General features: G+C 41.4%; 2 protein-coding genes across 10 annotated transcripts in view; one reads left to right on the forward strand and one right to left on the reverse strand.

Moving 5' to 3' along the window:
- LOC121290006 (G patch domain-containing protein 2-like) overlaps positions 1-8024 on the reverse strand; it is a 287430-nt gene extending 279406 nt beyond the window's left edge. For 4 of the 9 annotated variants that reach the window (XM_041210147.1, XM_041210129.1, XM_041210164.1 and 1 more), the window contains exon 1: positions 7698-8023. In XM_041210147.1, the coding sequence (XP_041066081.1) occupies positions 7698-7747 (50 nt within the window). In that variant the 5' untranslated portion in view covers positions 7748-8023. Of the gene's footprint in view, positions 1-7697 lie in introns of all 9 variants that reach the window. The other 5 variants (XM_041210201.1, XM_041210186.1, XM_041210157.1 and 2 more) reach the window with 4 other exon arrangements.
- An 82-nt stretch (positions 8025-8106) lies between these two features.
- The window catches only part of spata17 (spermatogenesis associated 17), an 84789-nt gene continuing 71252 nt past the window's right edge, over positions 8107-21643 (forward strand). Inside the window, exons 1-2 of the mRNA XM_041180596.1 lie at positions 8107-8182; positions 15302-15391. Coding sequence (XP_041036530.1) covers positions 8115-8182; positions 15302-15391 — 158 coding nt within the window. The 5' untranslated portion in view covers positions 8107-8114. The remainder of the gene's footprint in view (positions 8183-15301; positions 15392-21643) is intronic.

Raw genomic sequence — 21643 nt, forward strand, 5'->3', positions numbered from 1 at the left:
AATAAAGTTTTGAAATCTAAATTCAGGAGAATATGATATGCTAAACAACTAAATAACCATATTTTAAACGTATAATCATTGCAATACATTTTTAAAAAACTAAAAGCTAGAGTGGTATCATCAACATGATTAGATATTTCATAAGAGGCAGACTAGAGGTCCAAGGTTTAAAAGACTTAGCTGATGGCATTGTCGAAAGGTAGATTTGAGGAGACTCTTAAAGGCAGAAGGAAAGTAGCAAAGTGAAGAGGTTTAGGGAATGAATTACAGAGGATGGGCCCCAGACTGGTACCTAGAAAATCATTAAATGTAGGACTTGCTATAAGGCTCAAGGAGTTCGCAGAAATGGGTCAGGTGAAACCACAAAGGGATTTGTAAATAAGGACAAGGGTTCTGAATTCGGTACTGGCCAGTAGAGGTCAGTGAGGAGAAGGGTGATGAATGAGTGAGACTTAGTGCAGGAAAATGCAGGGGGAAGAGATTTGGACAAGTTGATATTCGTATAAAGAGGAATTTTTGAGGTCAACAGGAAGGTGTTCCATTGGAGAAGTTAATGTTGAGGTATCAGAAGCAGAGATAAGTGGCAGATGAGGTAGTATAAGGGAGATGGAAAACAATAATTCTGAGGCATTGTCTAGGTGATGGATAGAATAGGAAGTTTGAAGTTCAGCTTAACATCAGAGTTCCTGAAGCTTTTGTCCTATCTAGTTTTGCCCTGGAAGAGGAGCTAGAGAGGGGATAGTTAGGAACAAGTGAGATAGTGGGAAATGTCTCCTTTCTAGCAAATGTTTGGTATCAGGTTTGTTGATATTTTAACAAAAGCATATGAGATCAGAGTGAATAATATAAAGTAAAAGTCTTTTCCAGGACTTCCTCCTACTGTCTCTTAAAAGCGTAACTTAATTTATTCATTCACAGGATGTGGGCATAACTGGCAAGGCCAGAGTTTCTAGCCCATTCTGAATTGCTCTTAAGGTGGTGGAAGTGAGTTGCCTTTTTAAACCACTCCAGTTTGTATGGTGAAGGTAATTTTGCAGTGCTGTTAGGTAGGGAGTTGCAGGATTTTGATCCAGCGAAAGTGAAAGAACTGTAATATTTCCGAGTCAGGATGGTGTGTGACCTGGAGGAGAGCTTTGAGACAGGGCGTTCCCAAGTGCTAACTGCCCTTGTCCTTCTAGATGGCAGAAGCCGCAGGTTGGGAGGTTCTGATGAAGAAGCCTTGATAAGTTGTTGCAGCGCAACTTGCAGATGCTACATACTGCAGCCGTCTGTTATCAGTGGTAGAGGGAATGAATGTTTAAGGTGGAGGATCTGCTGATCAAGGGGACTGCTTTTTCCTGGATGGTGTCCAGCTTGCTGACTGTTCCTAGAGCTGCAATCATCCAGGCAAATGGGGTGTATTCCATCACACTCCGGGTATGTGCCCTGTAGTTGACGGGGAGTTAAGAAGTGAGTCACTCGCTGCAGAATACCCAGCCACAGTATTTATGGTCCCGTTGAGCTCCTGGTTAATGGTGGCCTACCACCCCCACCCCCAGAATGTAGATGGTGGGGGAATTTGACAATGGTAAGATCATTGAATACTGAGGGAATCTGATTGGATTCTCCCTTGTTGAGGATGGTCATTGCCTAGCACTCATGTTGTGGCGTCAGCTATTCATGACTTCCCTCATCTTTTCTGCTACTCTTCTCTATCTTGCCAGGGACCAGGGACAGAATCCACCAAAACAAAGAAACATACAAGTAAATTTTCCCCCTCTCAACTTCAAAAGATAGATAATAAGCGAGGGAACAAACCCTTGATAACAAGGGTTTCTTGTCACTCCAAAATATTATACACTACTCCAAAGAGCTGTTTATCCACTGCACATCAATTACTACATCTGATCCGAGCTCAAAAAGGAATATGTCAGTTCACAAGCTTCAATAAAAATACAGGTTCATCCATATGCTTCTTTATAATAAAATATTGTATCTTTTGTGGACATCAAGTCTGAAATCCACAACGAGCAAATCTTCTTTTCCTTTATCGGTAAAGTGAGAGTTCTTACAGTGCAGGAGGTCATTCAGCCCATCGAGCCAATAACTTTGTCAAGCAATCCAGTCAGTCGCATTCCCCTGCTCTTCCCTCAAGTGCCTATCCAATTTCCTTTTGAAATCATTGATTGTCTCTGCATCCACCAGCCTCATAGGCAGCAAGTTCCAGGTCATTACCACTCACTGCATAAAAAAGATCTTCTTTACATCCCCACCTTTACCTCTTGCCTAAAACCTTAAGTCTGTGTCCCCTAGTTCTTGTACTATATCTAAATCTGTCATAATCTTCTACACCTCTATCAGATCTTCTCTCAACCTTATTTGTTCCAAGAACAACACCAACTTCTCCAACATAACCTTGTACCTAAACTACCTTATCCCTTTGAACCATTCTGCTAAATCTCCACTGTACCCTCTCAAGTACCTTCAGACCCTTCCTAAACTGTGGTGACCAGAATTAAATATGGCCTTACCAGAGCTTTATAAATGAATTAACGGCACAAATAGAGGTTAATAGGTATGATCTTATAGCCATTACAGAGACATGTTTACAAGGAGCTCAAAACTGGGAACTAAATATTCAGGGGTATGTGACTTTTTGAAAGGACAGGCAGGAAGGAAAGTGTGGTGGGATAGCTTTGTTAGTACGAGATGGGATAAGTACGATAGCAAGAAATTATCTTGGATTGGAAGGTGTGGAATCCATTTGGGTGGAGGGAAGAAATAACAAGGGTAAGAAGACTGGTGGGAGTGGTCTACAGGCCTCCTAACGGTAGCTATACTGTAGGACAGAGAATAAATCAGGAGATAATGAGGGCATGTAAAAAAGGCAGTACATTAATCATGGGCGATTTTAATCCTCATGTAGATTGGGAAAATCAAATTGGCAGAGGCCAATTCATAGCGTGTATATGGGACAGTTTCCTAGAACAATATGTTGTGGATCCAACCAGGGATCAGACTATTTTGGATCTGGTAATGTGTAATGAGGCAGGTTTAACAAATGATCTCAGAGTGAAAGATCCCCAAGAAAACAGTGATCATAACTTGGTAGGATTTAGCATTCAGTTTGAGAGTGAAAAACTTGGGTTGGAAACAACTGTGCTAAAGTTAAATAAGGGTAATTACAAAGGAATGAGGTCAGAATTGGCTAGAGTGGACTGAGAAAGGAGTTTAGCAGAAAAGACAGCTGATGAACAATGGCAGATGTTTAAGAAACTAGTTCACAACAAAAGATATATCCCAGTGAGGAAGGAGGATTCTGGAAGGGAATAAACCAACCATGGCTAACCATGGAAGTTGAAGATAGTGTCAAGTTGAAAGAAAAAACATACCATGTGGCAAAGATTAGTGCTAAGCCAGAGGATTGGGAAAGTTTTAAAAACCAAGAAAAGGTGGCCAAAAAAAAGGGAGAAAATAAACTTTGAGGGTAAACTAGCAAATAATATAAAAATGTACAGTAAGTGCTTCTTTAAATATATGAAAATGAAGAGAGAGGCCACAGTGAGCATTGGTCCCTTAGAGAATGAGGCTGGGGAAATAATAATGGGGAACCAGGAAATGGCAGAGGAGCTGAATAAATACTTTGCATCAGTCTTCACGGTAGAAGACACGAATAGCATTCCAAGAATACTAAATAATCAAGGGGCAAAAGTTGGGAGGGCGGGGGAGGAAATAAATACAATAACTGTCACTAGAGAAAAAAGTACTAGGGAAACTAATGGGGCTAAAGGCTGATAACTGCCCTGGACCTGATGGGTTGCATCCTAGGATATTAAAGGAAGTAGCTAGAGAGAGAGTGGATGCACTGGTAGTAATCTTCCAGGAATCCTTAGAGTCTGGAAAAGTCCCAGAGGATTTGAAAACTGCCAATGTAACACTTCTATTCAAAAAGGGAGACAAAAAACAGGTAACAATAGGCCAGTTAGCTTAATATCTGTTATTGGGAAAACGTTCGAGACTATTATAAAGCATGTAATAGCAGAACATTTAGAAATGCATAATATAATCAAGAAGAGTCAGCATGGCTTCATGAAAGGGAAATCATGCCTGACAAATTTATTAGAATTCTTTGAGGAGGTAGCAAGCAGGATAGATAAAGGGGAACAAGTAGATGTAACATATTTGGATTTCCAAAAGGCGTTTGATAAGGTACCGCACATAAAGCTACTTAATAAGATAAGAACCCATGGTGTTGGGGGTAGTAAATTAGCATGGATAGAGGATTGGCTAACTAAAAGAAGACAGAGGGTTGGGATAAAGGGGACATTTTCTGTATGGCAACCTGCAACTGGTGGAGTGCCACAGGGATCTGTGTTGGGGCCATAATTATTTACAATACATATCCATGACTTGGATGATGGAAGTGAATGCACTATTGCTAAGTCTGCGGGTGATATGAAAATAGGTGGGAAGGCATGTGGTGAGGATGACACAGAGTCCACAGAGGGATACAGACAGGTTAAGTGACTGGGCAAAAACTTGGCAGGTCGAATATAATGTAGGAAAATGTGAGATTATGCACTTTGGCAGGAAGGATAGAGGAGGTGAATATTATTTAAATGGAGAAAGACTGAAGAAAGCTGCAACACAGGGGAATTTGGGGGTCCTCGTGCATGAATCACAAAAAAACTAGCATACAAGTTCAGCAAGGAATGGAGTATAAAATAGGGAAGTCTTGCTAAAATTATACAAGGCACTAATTAGACCACACCTAGAATGTTGTGAACAGTTTTGGTCCCCTTATCTACGGAAAGATATACTGGCATTGGAGGCAGTCCAGAGAAGGTTCACTAGGTTGATCCCGGGTATGGAGGAATTTTCTTATGACAGGAGGTTGAGTAGGTTGGACCTGTACTCATTGGAGTTCAGGAGAATGAGAAACGACCTTATTGAAACATAAGATTCTTAGGGGGCTTGACAGGGTAGATGCTGAGAGGTTGGTTCCCCTTGTGAGAGTCTTACGGACTTGAAAAGTTAACTGTTTCCCTCTCCACAGTTGCTGCCAGCCCTGCTGAGTTTTTCCAGCATTTTCTGTTTTTATCAACATCCTGGGTGTTACCATTGACCAGAACTGGACCAGCCATATAAATACTGTGGCTACAAGAGCAGGTCAGAGATTGAGAATTCTGGAGAGAGACTCCCCAAAGTCTGTCCACCATCTACAAGGCACAAGTCAGGAGCATGGTGGAGTATTCTCCTCTTACCTGGGTGAATGCAGCTCCAACAACACTCAAGAAGCTCAACACCATCCAGGACAAAGCAGCCCACTTCATTGGCACCCCATCCACCACCTTCAGCATTCACTCGCTCCACCACCAACACATGGTGGCAGCAGTATGTACCACTTACAAGATGCACTGCAGGAACTCACCAAGGCTCCTTTGACAGCATCTTCTCAACCCACGACCTCTACCATGTAGAAGAGCAAGGGCAGCTGATACATTGGAACACCATCACCTGCAAGTTCCTGTCCAAGCCACACACCGTTCTGGCTTGTAACTATATTATTGTTCCTTCACTGTCTCTGGGTCAAAATCCTGGAACTCTCTTCCTAACAGCATTATGGGTCTTCCTAAAACAAATGGATAGCAGAGGTTCACAAAGGTGGCTCATCACCACCTTCTCAAGGGCAAGAAGCGATCAGCAGTAATGCTGGCTGAGCCAGCTACACCTAAATCCCATGAACGAATTAAAAAAAAAGACAATTCTTAGCAAACATAGTGCAACTCAAGTTCAAATGCAGATCAAACCAGGCAGCTGAATTAGTACTCTGTGGAGCAGTGTTGTTGTTTTAGCACTGGACTAGTAATCTGAAGTTGTGTGCAAATTGTACCATAGAATTTTATATAATGTCCACCATCTACAATGCACTAGTCAGGAGTGTGATGCAAAACTCTCCACTTGCCTGGTGAGTGCAACTCCAACAACACTCAAGAAGCTTGACACCATCCAGGACTGGTACCTCATTCACAAACATTTACTCCCTCCAACACCGACACATAGTGGCAACGGTGTGTACCATCTACAAGATACACTGCAGGAACTCACCAAGGCTCCTTCGAAAACACCTTCCAAACCCAAGACCTCTGCCACCTAGCTGATACCAATAAAATTAGTAATTTGTGGGCCAGCATCGCATAAAATAGCCACAGAAGCTGCTACCTTAGCAAATGGTTCAATGATGTTCTAGACCTGGAGGAAAGGAATTCTGCCACACTTACGACTCTTGTACACACTGTCTAGTTTTACCTCCCCTGAAGTGGCCTAGCAAGCCAAACAGTAATGAAAACAGTCATTAGAAGAAGACCTGGCATCAGCTTCTCAGAACATCAAGGGGATGGACAATAAAACACCCTTGCTAGAGTTGTTATATCCTGATAACACCTCAGCAAGACCACCAGCGAGAGGATGTAATTACAACATGAAAGTTTACATATGCAGTTTCCATTATAAATTTGTGTACAAAAATTTACAATTGAAGTATATAAAAATGACAGGGCATACAATTTTAAATACTGACTGAATTCATCTTCGTGCCCTAGACTGATTATACCCCATCTTCCAACACTGTACTTGGTCCTGATTGTATGCAAAGCCACAGAAACCTTAAGGTAACAATACAAGAGCAAAATACTGTGAATGCTGGAAATCTGAATAAAAGCAGACAATGCTGTAAATACTCATCTGTAGTGAGGGAAACAGAGTTAGTGCTTCAAATTGAATACCTCTCATCTGAATCTGATATGTTAACTCTGTTTCTCTCTCCACAGGTGCTGCTAAACCTGTAGAGTATTTCCAACATTTTCTGTTTTTTTTTTAAAGTAACAACATTGTGTTGCAAGTAATATGACCACACTTCAACATAATTTTTTAAATGCTTATATTCGGAGTGTACATTTCCTTTAAGAAATTTTAAAGGCTACTCCGATAGGGACACTTTACTGTCTTTTCTCAACTAACTTATCTTTTGACCTACATTCCAGCAAAGTGGAAAAAATTGTCTTTTCATTCTTACTCAGAATTTGACTTCAAATAAAGATTATTGATCTATCGAACTATAGAAAAGGAAAACATATTTTTGATACATACTCAGCAACAAAGATCATCATAGTTCATGCTCCCCAAATGACAACACTAGTTGTTTCCCCAAGTGACGCATGGATATCATGAGAAAATCATATATTTTTGAGCTTTCAGAAATCCATTTTCCCTTTCATATACTTTGATTGCTGTCAGTAGTGTGTATATATTGTACTTTTCCTCTATCAAACACCTAGAAGAAACCTTTTTTAGCAATATTCCCCCACCTCTTGAGATGTGACCAATAAACACAAACCCAATAAACAGGAAGAAATTCTGAGGTTGCATGCACAACACATGCGGATTGCCTTGTTTCCTCCACACTGATAATAATAAACACTACAAGGCCCACAGGATCTGCAAAGATCATGTGGTGGGGGGAAAGGACAGACATACAATATTACTATTAATAAAATCACCCCCCGCCGATCGTATGATCGACATAAGTTATTCACAAGCAGGAGCAGCAAAGCAGGCAGCGGGCCTCCCCTTCCCTGGCTGTGCACTCCCATGTGAACCAAAAGATGCCAAAACATCGCACGGTAAAGCCGGCTGCCTGCCCATCAGCGAGTACTCACCAGCCACCGCCCGGGTTATGCAGAGCTTGCTTGTTAGTCGCAGCGAACATCCAAGGTACTTTAACGGGGGAGGGGGGTTGATTACTGTAATTATGATAATAAACAACTGTCAGACATTTGCCTTTAATGAATTCCAGGCGCCACCATGCCCGGCACGAGGGACGACGGGAAGAAAAAAAGCAAACATCCACCGGAAGGAGGTTCGAACCATTCAACTGGGCTCACATCGGTCTTTCTTCACGTTTCATCCAAACCAGGCGGCCGGTTAGAAAGTATACGTTTGCATCCTAAAAAACAAAATCAGAAAACGCCATGACTAGATTCGAGTAATTAGCCTGTTTCTTCCAGCCGATATTCAGAACTATGGAGACGGAGTGTGGACTCTCCCGGTAACCATAGCAACGGCCACAACTAAAGATGGCGACTCTGGCGGCGCTGAGGGTGAAGCTTCAGGGAATGAATGAGGCATATTTCCGTAAGAACTGGTAGGTACATTGTCCGAAATTAAACTGAGAGAAACCACTTTGTGAAAGGGTAGAAGCAGCACCTTTAATGCCGTTAAGGTATGAGTTCATATAAATATAGTTAACATCCGGTCCGCTCATGAACCCAATTAGTTTCAAAAGTAGAGGAAAAACAACAGAACTGAAAAGTTGAGCGATGGCTGTCTGTAAATACAATAGAGGTATCTGATTGTATTGGAATTTCGCTGCTATGGTACGCTTTGCTTTTTAGAAAGTTTACTGGTTGTAAATATTTTGATCAGGATAATCTAGCTTAAGTGTGATGCCAAATATCATCTCTTTGTATGCCACGCGTGATGGGTACTCCCTACTTGAGCAGGGAAATGGAGTTTATCCAGGATATCAACATCCCAGAATCCAAGTATAGTATTTATTTGTAATGAACATACACAACCTCACGGATAATAATATGAAAGCAAAATACTGCGGATGCTGAAAATCTGGTATAATCTCTGGTTTGTTACTGAGCCAGGCACAAATTTGCAAAGGGAAATCAGGTTAGAAGGTTAAATGTGTGGCCGAAAGAGTGGTGTGGGAAGCAGCGGTTTTGATTCATGGGGCACAGGCACCAGTATTGGGGAAAGAGAGCTGGTTCTTTGGGATGTGCTGTATTTCAAGTGGGTGGGAAGCAGTGCCCTGGAGAATTTTGAAGAACAGTACAGAGGGCTTTAAAAACTTAACGAAGGGGGGGGGGGGTGGGAAGACTCAATGAAATTTAAATTCAAAAAGAGGCAGAGTGATCAAGGTATAGAACTAAATATTCAAGATACTTTTAGAAGAGAAACATAAATGGAAAGGAGGCTTTTAAAAATTTTTTTCATGGAATTGAGCTGTCTTCTTGAACCACTCAGTCCACCTAGTGCAGGTACACTAGGGCTGCTAGAAAGGGAGTTCCAAGATTTTGATCCAGCAGCAGAGAAAGAATGGTGATATAGTTCCAAGTCAGGATGATGTGTGGCTTGGAGAGGGACTAGCAGGTGGTGGTCGTCCCATGCATCTGCTGCCCTTGTCCTTCTAGGTGCTGAGGTTATGGGTTTGGAAGGTGCTGTTGAGGAGCCTTGGTGAGTTGCTGCAGCGCATCTTGTATATAGTACGCACTGCTGCCACTGTGGTGCAGGGAGTAAATGTTTAAGTTGGTAGATGGGATGCCAATCAATCAGGCTGCTTTGTAATGGATGGTATTGAACTTTCCAAGTATTGCTAAAGCTGAACTCATCCAGACAAGAGGAGAGTATTCCATCACATTCCTGACTCGTGTCTTGTCGAGTGTGGACAGGCTTTGTGGATCAAAGGAGGCGAGGCGAGTGTCTTGCATCAGAATTCCCCACCTCTGACCTGCTCTTGCAGCCACAGTATTTATATGGCTGGTCCAGTTCAGTTTCTGGTCAATGGTAACCCCCAAGATGTTGTTCGTGGGGGATTCAGCGATAGTAATGCCATTGAATGTCATGGGGAGGTGGTTAGATTCTCCCTTCTTGGTGGTGGTCATTGCCTGACACTTGTGTGATGTGAATGTTATTTGCCACTTATTAGCCCAAGCCTGAATATTGTCCAGGTCTTGCTATGTATGGACATGGACTACTTCAGTATCTTAGAAGTTGCAAATGGTATTAAACTTTGTGCAACCACCTGCAAACATCCCTACTTCTGACCTTGTGATGGAGGGAAGGTCGTTGATGAAGCATCTGAAGATGGCTGGGCCTAGGACACTATCAGAAGAACTCCTTTAGCTGTGTCCTAGAACTGAGATGATTGACTTCCAACAACCATAACCATCTTCCTGTGAAGAGTTTTCCCCCTGATTCCCACTGACTTGTAGTAAAGAAGGTTCTGGGGAAGAGTGATCACAATATGATAGAATTTTATATTGAGTTTGAGAGTGATTTACTTAAGTACAAAAGTAGGGTCCTAAATATGAATAAAGCAAACTGCGTAGGTATGAGGGGTAATTTGGCTAAGATAGATTAAGAGATATGAAAACAATAGCAAACGTTTAAAGTATTAATCCACAATTCATCGTTATTATACATTCCCTTGGGGAATAGAAACCCCATGGATAAAGTAATCCAACTGTGACTAACAGTAAGAGTTAAAGATAGTGTTAGATTAAAGGAAGAGGCTTATAATATTGCTGAAAAATAGTTAGCCAAGGAGTGGAAGAACTTTAGAATTCAGCAAGGAATGACCAAGAAATTGCAGAAAGAGCAAATAGAATACAAGAGTAAACTAGCAAGAGATATAAAAACAGATTGTGAAAGCTTCTATAGGTATGTAAATAGGAAGAGGTTAGTGAAAGTAAACATGGATCCCTTAGAAGCAGAGACTGAAGAAATCATAGTGGAGGATAAAGAAATAGCAAAGACTTTAAACAAATACTTTGTTTCTGTTTTCACAGTATATGGCACATAAAACATTCCAGAAATAATGGGAAACCAAGTGTCTAGTAGGGATGAGGAACTTGAAGAAATCAATATAAGTAAAGAAATGGTACAGGAGAAATAAACAGGACTAAAACCTAATAAATCCTCTGGATGCAGAAATAGTGGATCCACTAGTTTTTATCTTCCAGAATTCCCTAGATTCTAGAATGTATCCTATGGATTGGAAGGTAGCAAACATACAGTACAGCTACAACACTGGCATCTACCCAGCAATGTGGAAAATTGCCCAGGTATGGCCTGTCCTCAAAAAGCAGGACAGACCCAGCCGGGCCAATTACCTCTCCATCTGTCTACTCTTGATCATCAAAGTGATGGAAAGAGTTGTTGACAGCACTATCAAGCGGCACTTACACAGCAATAACCTGCTCAGTGACGCTCAGTTTGGGTTCCACTAGGGCCTTTCAGCGCCTGACCTCATTGCATCCTTGGTCCAGACATGGACCAAAGAGCTGAACTCAAGTGCTGAGGTGAGAATGACTGCCCTTTGACTGAATGTGGCATCAAGGAGCCCCAGGAAAAACTGAAGTCAATGGGAATCGGGGAAAACTTTCCATTTGTTATTGGTTGTGGTTGTTAGAAGCCATCCCTCAGCCCTGGGACTTCACTACAGGAGTTCATCAGGGTGGTGTCCTCAGCCCAATCATCTTCAGCTTCCCTCCATTATAAGGTCAGAAGATTTTTCTTTTTATTCTTTCATGGGATGTAGTAAAGTCAGTCTTTGTGCAAACTTGGGTGGCATTTTGCAACATGTGATTTAACACATCACCTAATTTTCTCAGTGAAAGTGGCATGACTCACTTCACAGTTCAGAGAACAGTTATAAATTGCTTGTTTTTGTTTTACAGATTTAGTCTATGGAAATTTTTAACTGATTGATATAGTGATAGTGAAGATTCAACCCCCTCCCCCTTTAGAAAGTGACAACCCTGAACAATTTGCCAAAACCATCAAATTTGTCTATTTCCACATGTTCATTGTATATAGTGGAGGTACCAACTTAACTGGTGGGATTGTATCTTTATACGTTTATTTTGGGTCCATCCCATTCTTTCCTGCAGTCCCTTTTGATCTGACATTTACAATTTTATAATATCATTTTATTATTGTAATATTGATCAGTAATCTGAAGGTCAAAACAAATCAACTTATACTTTATGGTTGAATCAAAGTTTTCTTCGTTCTGCTAAACTTTGAAAATAAAAGTTCATACTTATTATATTGGCATCTGATTTCTTTGATTTCTATCTCTTAACTGTGATCTCACACCCTTTATCTGCTGTCCTGCTTCTGTCAGTCATAACGTTTAAGTCTCCATTTTTCTCCAAATGGTGAAGCAAGCTTTTCTGTGCTGCACGGTTGAAACTGTATAGTCATAGAAATCAGCCTCACTTGTACTTTCAAATAGGTTGTTGGATAGTGTTCAGTGGTAGGAACCCTGGCTGAAGCCAGAGCACTGAGGACATTTGTAGCATTCCTACATCTACCCCAGCAGAGAACAGGCACCTCAATACAAGCTCACAGAAAGTTTGGAACCTTCCCTGTCTGCATGACTCACCAAACTGCCTTAACCAGCTGAGCACAACAAGCTGGGAAAATCAAGATTCTAATTTTTCTGAACAGCAAAGTACTAGAAATGGTGAATATCTGAAACATAAACAGACAAGTGAGGAGGGCACTCAGCAGAGCGCATAGCTCTGCCATGCTGCGTTAACTCAATGTTATTACAATTGCACAGCTCTTCTTGAGGCTTTTCCCTAACTGGTTGTGGCTCTTTAACTACAAAGCTGAAAAAATAAATATTTTTATTCGGAGCTTACTTCTCATTGAGGAGGCTTCAGGCCAATCCACATCAAACAACTTGCTTTGAAAACTCTGCTCATGTTTTGACAACTGTGATAATTGTACCATAGCAGCTGAGACATTCCACAACATTCAAAAACAATCAATAATATAAATAAAATAATGCACAGCATTCTTTTTTTTTAAAAAAGTCAATTTACCCTATCTTCCAATGTTGATAGATCCTTTAAAAAAAAATTCCAGGATCCTGATCTGCATCTTTGGCAAAAACTAATCAGTTCTTCCTTGGGCCATCCTCTATCTGTGTACTAAGTTTCATTGAAACCTGTCCATTAATTTTTGAGACATATTGTTTACAAACTGAATAACAAACCGGGGTGAAAACATTACTTCCAGCTACCTCCTCTGGTGGACGTAAAAGTGCCGGGAATTTTCAGCAGGTCAGGCAACCTCTGTGGTGGCTTCGTGTGTTCTGGCAGCGTCTACAGCCTGTGATATACTAAGCTTGTCCTGTCCAATTAGAGCTTTTTGTACATAAGGGTGTGTAGAGCCCCAGATGAGCTGACCTACCGGCCTTTCATCCATTTCTCTGACTTGCTGGCTTCATTCCTCAATTGTGATAAGAAATCTTCAACAGTTTCACCTAGTTCCTGCCCCTGGCTTTGAAATTCATATTGGTGAAGTTTCACTGGAAATGTGTGCTGATTTTCTTATTATTTGTCTTGGTTTTTACTGTAGTCCTCATTCACCTCCCAGATATTAAACAAATTTAAACCTTTCCTGCCCACAAAAGGATGAGCTCACCCTTTCCTCTTCGCGAGTGTCATTTAAAAAGCTACCGTCTGCAGTTTTGTTGAAACTTCTCAAATGCTTCTATGACATCATCAGCCTCTTAATTCATCCTGAACTGGAGTTGCACAACTGTGGCCAGTTCATTTTTGCACGATTCACTCAGTTTTTTTTTCTCTCTCCCTGGCAATAGTTCAGGCTGATTTGTTCTCAATCTAATTCAGCATTTATTTTGTTTATGATGTTTGGGTAGCCTGATGCCACTGTCTTCTGTCTTGTGATTCCCAGAAGTTTGAAATAATCACACCTTTGGCCTCACATTCGATGAAGCTCTGGTATTTATTTCTCAGTTCACACCATGTACTGTACACTGATACATTGTTAGTTTGATACACGGACTGTAGTGCAGTAGCAAGTGATGTGACATTCTGACTATACATTGTTGCGAATATCTAGTTCATGATTCATGTGTTTTAGAGTATAGCTTTTGGTTTTAGGAATTAAAGTTTAATTGTAGAAAATGGGATAAATGTGATTAAAACAAACATGGAGTCTATTACCCTTAAAAGGTTGGAGCCATGCTGACTTAAAAGAGTAACACCTAGAAAGGTATGATCATAAAACAACAGGTGGTCTTACTTCATTAAAGAGATGGAGATGTGGGCCAATGACTTCTGCGCTCCCCAGCATCGGATTTGGCAGATACCCCAAAGCTGCACTGGGGAATCCCTTGGAAGTTCCCAGGTAAGGGTTTGCATGACAATTGCCCAGAAGTGCACACTTCTTCTGGACAATTGTGCTGCACTGGGAACCATCTGAAAACGCAATTTAAATTGCAGTCTTCAGATGATTCCACCAGGGTTGTACCAATAGTTAGACAGAAAAAGTTAGAAGAATTAAAACCTCTTCTAACTTCTGAGTAACTATTGTAAAGAGCCAGACCCCCGCCCCCCAACACCCCTGCGACCTCTGACACCCTCAACATTGATTCACCGCATCACCTTCGATCAAATTTAAAATTTCAGTTGAAATAGTGTGGGTGGTAGTTGGGGCGATCAGAGATATTTCCCAATGATATCATTGAAAAGTTTAACACGTTATTCGCTTGACTCTGTTTTGAATCAGTGGCAAGCTGCCAATTATCAATTTGGAAGGCAGATTTATAGCATTCTTGCACCCCTTAAAGCAAAATGTCAATTAACTATTAAAATTATTTTGATTTTGGAATTTTGGGAGTGAGTGTCCCACGTTGAGCTCCAAAGTTTAGTGATGCAGCGCCAGATGTTTGGTGGAACAGTTGGGGGTCTGGAAATAGGCTCTCTTCTTCTGAGGGGAGGATATTCAGGCAAACACTGTAGTAGGCCTTGAGGGTGGCGGCAAAGAACATAAATGTAAGAAGCATGATCCCCAGAACATTGGCCAGAGCCAATGACCTTATCTGAAAGCTAGGGTGCAAGTGATGTCTTGCTAACTTTATTTTACATGAGACCCACAATACTCCCTACCTCACCCTTCTCTGCACCCCCAACCATGCTTCTTCTCACTTCAGTCACATTTCACACTGGACCCATGTCCTTGCACATTAAGACCTCCCTAGCTGCTCGCAACTTACTGCTTTTCCTTCTCAGCATGCACAATATGAAGCTCACACATGCACACAAGAACTGCACACTAACCCATTCCTGGCTTTTCTGCAAAACAAACTGGTACACAACACAGCCAGGTGAGGACCAGCATTGGAGAAGAAACACTCCCTGCAAGCCATTACCTAGATGGAGGAGGAAGCTCTGCTGATCTTTGTCACAGGCAGCATGAGAAGCATCAAAGTTCTGCCCTTTTACATGATTAAAGGTGCAGCTGTACACACTTGCTAAATCTATAACCCACCTACATTGTGTTTAAAATGTGTGGTTAGTTTTAAAATAGCTGTATTCTTTACTATGGGAGATTTTCTGATCAAACCTCTTGCTTTTATTACATATATAAGAAAGGCAGTTTGTTTTTCTTCAATCTGCTATAATGTATCTGTAATCAAATAAACATATTTCAGGATTACAGAAGAAAACCGATTAAGAGAACATAGTGCTGCTGTGAAAATCCAGAGCTGTTACAGAGGGTTTAAGGTTCGAGCACATATCAGGTACAGTCAACCTAATTAAACCTACATCTATAATATTGCCAACAATCACACCTATTTGTCAAGATTTTGTCACACTTTTCTTTCAACTTTTTTCTATTAGAAATTTAAATAGTTGCATTTATAATAGATACTATATATGTATGCTATATGATGTGACTATAGATGTTTCACATTTGCCCTTGAGGATTCTAGCACATAATTTCAGTGCAGCTCTAATCTTCTCAGCCTTTGACAGAGCCACCTGTATTTTGGAATTGTATTCCAGGTCTGGCTGCGGGAATGTGAGGAGCTTTGTTGTTGCATCCTTCTAGAATCCTTGTGTGCAGGCAAGATGCAGAAGGCTGGTTTGAATGGAATTTCTAAGATGCAAATGTACATGTCTATCATCTCTGACCTTTGCTTTGCAGAGGCTGCAATTGGAGAAGTGTTTCCATCGAGATATAGCTGCACATAAATTAGATTATTGACAAATAATTCTGTAAGAGACTTCAGACAGATCTGCAGTACTTAACTGGATAGTTATCTGGGAAATATTAGGCTGATTAAAACCTGGTCTAACACCTGGGCAAACTGAACCCCCACCTCCCCCAATCCAATCCGATCCGACTATCCACTCACTCATCCACCTGCACACCCGTCCACTCAAGGACTGGACCAATAAATTTGCCAGACAGAATACGGCAGATAGTGCCGTAAAAAAAGGACATGTCCTGTTTTCCACTGTCACTACTCTGCTCCGACAGAGTTCCCTGGGGATGCTGTGTTGTGCATTTCTGTCACAGCTGGGATCAGAAGATCCCAGAAGAAATGCACAACAGCATCTGGTCGGGAGAATCTTCCTACATGGCAGAATTGTGTGCAGCATTGCCACTGCTGGGAAGGCCATAATGATTGGCTGGAAAAACTCAGCAGGTCTGGCAGCATCAGCGGAGAAGAAAAGAGTTGACGTTTCAAGTCCTCATGACCCTTCAACAGAACTAGGTGAATCCAAGGAAGGGGTGAAATATAAACTGGTTTAAGGTGTGTGTGTGTGTGTGTGGCGGGGGGATTTCCAGCATCCGCAGTTTTTTGTTTTTATCTCTGTGTTTAATTGACTGCCACTATTCTTCAAGAAATGCCTTCCTTGAAGAAGTTCTGTTCGTCTCTGCGACAAGATTTCCGTATCTCTCTTTTGCCTTGCTCACCTTCATTACTTTCCATTTCTCTCCTTGTGTTTGACAAGGTGTTTACTAAAACCCGCTTTCACAGCCATATCTCCTTTCTCAGTGACTGTCTCCGTCTCCGACTTACCCCACGTGGATTTCAACTGAAATTCCACCCCTCATGTTTCGAACCCACCCAGGATTACAGGTATCTCCGGGACATAAAAAGTTTCTCGGACTGCTGTTCCCGTCACATTCTGAAATCCACACTCAGTGCCATGCGCCGCCATATGAACACACTCGACGTCTCCCTCCAGCAGCACCGCTGTATCCTTTTTCAAAGCTGCGCGTGTCCCCAGTTTCATTTTATTCTTCGTCTCATCCGACGCCTCAACAAGAAACTTTTTCTCTCAAGTGCTAAGGAACGCAAGCTCCAACAACTCATCGACACCAACACCCATCTAGGACCCTTCACCCCTGCCTGTCCCTCCATCCCCACCCCATCTTCCAATCCCAGGCCCGGCCCCCTGACCTTCCCCTCTCAGATGCTGAACGTTCAGTGCTCAGCAAAGGACTTAGTTTCATACCCCTACGCCCTCACCTCAATGAATTTCGGGCTCGGCACGATGCTGAACTCTTCTTCCGCCGTCTTCGTCTCCAGGCTCACTTCTTTGGGCAGGAGTCCTCTCCCCGTTCAACGGATCCTTTCACCCAGCTCCAGTATTCTCCCTCCACCTGGACCCCTCCCTCTGGATTCTTACCTCCTCTTGATCTTTTCATTGAGAACTGTCGGCGCGATGTTCACCTCATCTTCCGACTAGGCACTTTACAGCCTTCCGGACTGAATATTGAATTCAACAACTTTAGGTCCTGAACCCCCTCCTCCATCCCCACCCCCTTTCTGTTTCTTCCCCCTTCCTTTTGTTTTTTCCAATAAATTATATAGATTTTTCTTTTCCCACCTATTTCCATTATTTTAAAATATTTTTAAATCTTTTATGCTCCCCCCACCCCCACTTGAGCTATACCTTAATTCCCCAACCATCCATTCTTAATTAGTACATTCGTTTAGATATATATCACCAACTTCAACACCTATGTGTTCTTTTGTTCTGTTGTCTGTGACATCTTTTGATGATCTGCTTCTATTACTGCTTGCTTGTCCCTACAACCACAACCCCCTCCTCCACTTCTCTCCCCTCACCCAACCACCGCCGCCCCCCCCCACCCCACCCCGCCACACACACACCTTACACCAGCTTATATTTCACCCCTTCCTTGGATTCACCTAGTTCTGTTGAAGGGTCATGAGGACTCGAAACATCAACTCTTCTTCTCCGCCGATGCTGCCAGACCTGCTGAGTTTTTCCAGGTAATTCTGTTTTTGTTTTGGATTTCCAGCATCCGCAGTTTTTGTTTTGGAATTCCAGCATCCGCAGTTTTTTGTTTTTATTTTTGTTTTTATCATAATGATTGGCTGCCTGGGTTAGAGATCACTTTATGGAGATCTCCTGACATTAGCATACTAGTCTGGTCATCAATGAATGAGACAGCCAGATTCCTATATCATTAAAACGATTTATAATTAAATTCGGACTAACTGGCAAGTTTCCAAATTTAGTTTTATATTATTTACGCTTATACTTGGGTGGTCTCACATTCTATGCTCAAATTCAATTTTAGTGACTTTGTACCTGATTTGTACAATACTCAAGCTGTGTGTGTTACTGGTCTATAATTAATGTGGAAGAAAGAATGGAATGTCTTTTTCTTGAACAGAGTATTGATTAAGTTGGGCAGTTTGAACTGTTGTCCTAAAATCTAATGTGAATTTAATTGGTTTAAAAAAAAGATAAGTACAGATAGGTTAATACTGACTATCACTCTTTGGAAAATCATGATAGTCTAGTGCACTCAAGCTCAGTGCGAAGGAGCTACTTCAATCCGAGACCTTGATGTTTCAAATTTATAGCACTTGGAATTCATGTCTAGGATGTAATAAAATAAAAACAGAAAGTGGAAACATAAGCATGTTAGTCAGCATCTATAATCTGAAAACTGAAAAAGAATATCAAAACAACCCTCCACCCTATCACAGACCTTCCCTTTTGTTCGCTCCCACTGACTCTATCCATCCATTTTAAAAATCTTCTGTATTTCCAATATTCCTCAGTTCTGATGAAAGATCACAGACCTGAAACATTAATTCTGGTTTCTCTCTTCACAGATGGTGCCTGACCAATGAGCATTTCAAGCATTTTCTGTTCCTTTCCTATGGCACTTTTCCATGCAAGTGCAGAAGATGCAACACCTCCCCTTTTACCTCCTCTCACGATACACGGCCCCAAATACTCCTTCTAAGTGAAACAGCAATTTACTTGTACTTCTTCCAATTTAGTATACTGTATTTGCTACTCACGACATGGTCTGTTTTACACTGGCCAGACCAAATGCAGACTGGGTGACCACTTTGTGAAACATCTCTATTCAGTCTTCAAGCATGCCCCTGAGCTTCTTGTCTCTTATCTCAATTCAATTTTCCACTTTGTACTGACTCTGACCTTTCTGTCCTTAGCCTGCTGCAGTGTTCTAATGAAGCTCAACCCCAGCTCAAGGAATAGCACTTAATTTTTCAACTCAGCCTTCTGGACTCAACATTGAAGTCAACAATTTTATATCCTAACCGCTGTCCTCATTTTGCATTATGTTTCTTTTTTTTTACTGGTTCTTTCTTTCTCTTATGTCTTTCACCTTTATTCCTTTCCATTCGGTTGCTGCTATCCATTCACGCTTCATCTTAGACACATCTTTTGTTTCTTTACTTCACCCGTTCCACTCTCTTTGGCTTTTGTTCCATGAAAGCTTTTAATCTCTTCTGCTTTCAGTACTATCATAGACCTTCCCTTTTGTTCTCCTTCCCCCTTCCACCTTCCCCTTTCAATTGATCAAAACCTATTACATTATTCACTTTCCTCAGGTCTAATGAATTGTCACAGACCTGACATGGTAACTCTGCTTTGCTCTCACAAATGCTGCCTGACCTGCTGGGTATTTCCTGTATTTTTTTTATTACAAAAGGTTATCAAGACCACTTGCAGTGTAGGATCACAGAAGTTTACCATTTTTGGATTTAGTGGAGCAAGTCACATCTTTAAAAATAAAACAATAATTATTTGAAATTCTATTATCTCTACTTTAAATCCTCTCTCCTGTAAAGCATTCCATGCTCCCACCTGCCATGTAAAGAACTTTTCCCTAAGCATTCTCCTCACTCCCTTACTCTAAATTTTAAATTGATTACATCTCATCACTCACTCCTCAACCAAAAAAAATGGTCCTTCCCAATTCATTTCATCAGACCCTTCATAGTTATTAAAAAATAATGTCTGCTTAGCCTCCAGTATTGCAGCCTTTGACACAGTTGACCACAGCATCCTCTCCAATTCCTCTCCACTGTCATCCAGTAGTGTCATCCACTGTCCCTGGCAATGGTGTAGACTAAACCAGTCTGTTTGCAATTTTGGTGTCATGCTTGACCCCAAGATGAGCTTCTGACCACATATTCATGCCTTCACTAAGACTGTCTATTTCCACCCCAGTAACATCGCCTGACTTTGCCCCTGTCTCAAACTCATCTGCTGCTGAATACCCTCTTTCATGCTCTTGTTAACTCTAGACTTGACCATCCCAATGCTCTCCTGGTTGGTCTCTCACATTTTACCTTCCATAAACTTGAGGTCACGCAAAACTCCACTGCGTGTATCCTAACTTGCAACATCTCCCATTCTCCCATTCACCCTTGTGTGCTCACTGACCAACATTGGCTCCTGGTCAAGCAACATTTTGACTTTAAAATTCTCATCCTTGTTTTCAAATCCCTCCATGGCCATCTTCCCTCCCTATCTCTGTAATCTCCTCCAGCCCTCCCTCCACCCAACCTTCCAAGCCATATCCACTCATTAATTCTGACCTCTCAAGCATCTCTGATTTTTAGCTGCTCTACCATTTGTGGCCACGCCTTCAGTTATCTAGGAGCTAAGCTCTGGAATTCCCTCCATACATCTCTCCACTTCTTCAGATTGCTTTCTTCCTTTAAGACCCTCCTTAAAACCTACCTCTTTAACCAAACCTTTGTCATTTGGCCTAATGTTCACTATGTGACTGGATGTCACGTTTTGTTTTGTAAAGCTCCTATGATACACTTAGGGGGCGTTTTATTGCATTAAAGACACTATTTACATATGTTGTTGGAAATAGCCCCAATATCTCAAATTTTTGGAGAAAATGTTCAACTGTTGCTGAACAATGATTGTGTTATATGGTGCACCATTATGCAACAAAAACAAAAAGGGCTGGAAAAACTCAGCAGGTCTGACAGCATCTATGGTGAGAAAGACCGAGTTAACGTTTCAAGTCCATAAGACTCTTCTTCAGAATGTTGTTTCAGATTTCCAGCATCTGCAGTATTTTGCCTTTATCGCACCATTATGCAAGTTAGCCTAATGCTATTATTTTCTTTTGATTTTCTATTTTTAATGACGTGTTGTATTATAAATCAGCAATACAGTGATGGGATTTACATCTGCATTTCCTTACATGGTGGGTTCTCAATCTCAGCTTTGCATTCCAAGGCAGGCCCAAAAGGAGGAAAGGAAAGTCAATGAACCTGTCATCTGGCTTGTTCTTGCACACCTCCCAAGGCCTGGCTAAATAGCAGCATGGATGAAAGCTTTGTAGCAGTTCTCTAGTCTATGCTTTCAGCCCAGAAGGGTGTGTGGTATGAAAAGACCACAGGGTGGGAAACCAGGAAAGAAAATTATAAGACAAAACTTTACACAAGTAAAGAGAACCAATTTACTGGTAACAAACTTGAAAAAGCAATAAAAAATCTAAATAAAGGCATTATTTCATGACAAATACATGAGCAATCATTCCATGGTCAACTATGAAATTTCCTTACCTAACCGAGGAAGCTTGTTATACTAGAGGTAACATGGCATCTTGAAAAACTGCATCATTGATAGCTTAGGAGAGGATTTTGCCCGACGTAAGTGTCAAATGGGGAAACAGTCACTTGGCAGTGATTTTCCTCAAGTAGGCCAATTAGTGG

The sequence above is a fragment of the Carcharodon carcharias genome, chromosome 2 (genome assembly GCF_017639515.1).
Source record: "Carcharodon carcharias isolate sCarCar2 chromosome 2, sCarCar2.pri, whole genome shotgun sequence".
Classification (NCBI taxonomy): domain Eukaryota; kingdom Metazoa; phylum Chordata; class Chondrichthyes; order Lamniformes; family Lamnidae; genus Carcharodon; species Carcharodon carcharias.